The sequence below is a fragment of the Alnus glutinosa genome, chromosome 4 (genome assembly GCF_958979055.1).
Source record: "Alnus glutinosa chromosome 4, dhAlnGlut1.1, whole genome shotgun sequence".
In the NCBI taxonomy this organism is placed as follows: domain Eukaryota; kingdom Viridiplantae; phylum Streptophyta; class Magnoliopsida; order Fagales; family Betulaceae; genus Alnus; species Alnus glutinosa.
Genome location: NC_084889.1, coordinates 18,665,537 through 18,668,041, shown reverse-complemented (window position 1 = coordinate 18,668,041; position 2,505 = coordinate 18,665,537). Strand labels below are relative to the sequence as shown.

Here is a 2,505-nt window from a genome sequence, read left to right as displayed (position 1 = left end):
ATCTATATATACAATCAGAATCTACTACAAGTTTCAGTTGGAAACTTTTTTTGAATATTATCCTCGATATTTAATCTTGCCCACTGTTCAGATTTACTTTGAATGAAAATGGATATTGGGACATCTTGGCGCGCAGGTTAGTATAATAGAATAAAAGGGTGCATATATAGGTAGCTAGGTAGGGGAAGTAGATCTTCTCAAACATCTGTATATAGCTGTTTGGCATATATATTCATTTCTAGAAACAACGACTCTCACATAACTTAATTGGAAAAAAAGAAGAAAAAGTAGGATATAATTAAATCAAATTAAGGGTTTCCTGATCTATATATATATGCGTAATTGGGTACTTAATTAGAACTTAGAAGATTCGGAGCGGTTGTTCCTGGTGGCGCAGCAGCCAATGCAGTAGACGAAGGTGAGGAGGAGAAGGAGACAGGTGTTGAATATGGCCAAATGCCTCCACTCCTTCCTGATGTTGCCCAGCACTCCTACCTTGCACGACTCGCAATCGAAGCATAGCTTCTCCTTCTCATTGCTCCATCTACTGCACTCCCTCTCGTCTCCCGCCGATTTTGATTTACAGTAGGGTGGCGGCATGCAGCAACCCGACTAATTACAAAAATAGAAAATTAACCAACATATTATTTATTATTATTATTATTATTATATGACATTGGATTTATGGGACCACACAAATTCATATATATATATATATATATATATATATATACCTGTATAAGAGATAAATTGTTTAATATTGTCGACGCCTTTTGATTCCCAAGACGCTTGCAAACCTGGGAATCAATCAAACAACTTCGAATCTGATCCCAGTTGTTGGCATTCACGACGTAGCGCTGCAACCAGTGAGAGAAGTCCGCCAGGCGGTACTCCTTGTACCCTCGTCCCGACACCGCCTGCCCGACCCCTTTGTTGGTCACCAAGAGCGCGAACACGGTGAAACCGATGAGGCCCAGGATGATAAGGAACATGAGGGCCAAGTAGACGTAGAGAACGGAGTTGAGCCTGCAGCAAGCGCCGACGACGCCCAGGAGGGAGAGCACGAAGAAGGCGAGGCCTATCGCCAGGAGAGGCGTCTCTAAGACTCTCTGGCAGTCGGTGGCGCCGCTGTGGAGGCGGAGGTAGATGGAGGCGGAGATGCCCGCGAGGCCCACCAGTAGAGTGCAGCAGTTGAGAAGCCCCACCACAGTGTTGCTTATGCGAAACATCGAGATCGACCAGATGGGGATTTCGGGTTTCAGTTCAGGGGAATATTGAATTTGGTGAGAGAGAGAGAGAGAGAGAGTTGTGTTACGGTTGTAACTGTTTCGATCTTTTATATATATATATATATAGTAGAAGCACCCTGGAACGGTGTAAATACTAAATTGATTGGATTTGGAATTTTGGATAGATTGGATTTGAATAGAGCGGAAATGCCCCTAGTTCAGTGGTTTATTACGGGGGTGACATTGTTCTACGTTCGATTGCAAAGGCTTGACAGTTGGCAAGAAGGAACTGATATGTGCCACGTCAGAGTTGCGGGTGCTTTGCTAGCATGCATACTCACTGTTACACCCCACGCACACATACACACAAGTAATGGGCGACGCCTTGTGTTTAGTGGAACGGTTTGACGCGAACCGTTGCTTCCATATTTGGGACTTTCGATAAGTTTTTTTTTTTTTTTTTTTACGAGCTTTTGTCTGTCCTATCAATAATTATAATTGTTAATGTTGAAAATTAATTGTGACTACACATGCTTAATCCTTGATTCGAGATCCATGCAAGACAGCCAAACACCAGAATGGTGTGCCACAAAAGTGGAGGGGGCGGCGCACCACTTTGACTCTTAAGTTAGTAAAGTATGAAGATGATAATGAAAGAGATAGGTGAGGTTTAGAACATGAGAACATACTTGTGTCTTGCCTTTGGCCAACCTTATATAGGGGTAAAAATCTAGAGCTGGTTGGCCAAAATGTGAAAACTTGGAGTTGGTTATCGATTATTGGCTAAAACCGGAAACCGGTAACCGACTCTAGGGTAGCCGGTTAACGGAGTTTATAATAACCGGCGGTTACAGGTTGATACCCGATTATTCAGACCGGGTATTGAAATTTTTAAAAAATTTGAATTTTTGAGCCATCTAATTTTAAATTCTTGTGAAATCGACTACAATATTTGCACTTCTAATGCCATGTTTCAAAAACAGAATCCGTAGCATTGCTAGAATTAGGGCTTTCATATCAGAAGAGTAAGTGCTAAGCAAGGAGGGGATGCAGGAGGACTAATGCCAGAATCGTTTTAGCTACTTTGGCAGCTATGAAACATTTCATGGAACTTAGAAATTACGATCAAGTTGCTAAAGGTCTAATATAACAATGGCCGGAGAAATAACCAGTTCCTAAACTCTCCACATCATGTTGTGAAATTTGCCACATTAGAGCATTTTTAGTAGGCTCACCAAATTTTACTCATTAAAGTAGCTAAAAACCATTTTTCTCT

General features: G+C 41.7%; 1 protein-coding gene across 1 annotated transcript; it reads right to left on the bottom strand.

The window, feature by feature from the left end:
* Window positions 1–219: 219 nt before the first annotated feature.
* Window positions 220–1,298, bottom strand: LOC133865400 (tetraspanin-11-like). The gene is made up of 2 exons (XM_062301799.1): window positions 735–1,298; window positions 220–612 (listed from the first exon to the last, which is right to left on the bottom strand). The coding sequence occupies exons 1-2, from the start codon at window positions 1,227–1,229 to the stop codon at window positions 355–357; spliced, it is 753 nt and encodes a 250-aa protein (XP_062157783.1). The 5' UTR covers window positions 1,230–1,298; the 3' UTR covers window positions 220–354.
* Window positions 1,299–2,505: the final 1,207 nt, after the last annotated feature.

What these genes read in the sequence shown, in the direction of transcription:
- LOC133865400 (XM_062301799.1), bottom strand. Translation starts at nt 1,229, where the DNA reads ATGTTTCGCATAAGCAACACTGTGGTGGGGCTTCTCAACTGCTGCACT. An exon ending in ACAATTTATCTCTTATACAG is followed by an intron (nt 613 to 734) that starts GTATATATATAT and finishes TTTTGTAATTAG; the next exon opens with TCGGGTTGCTGCATGCCGCC.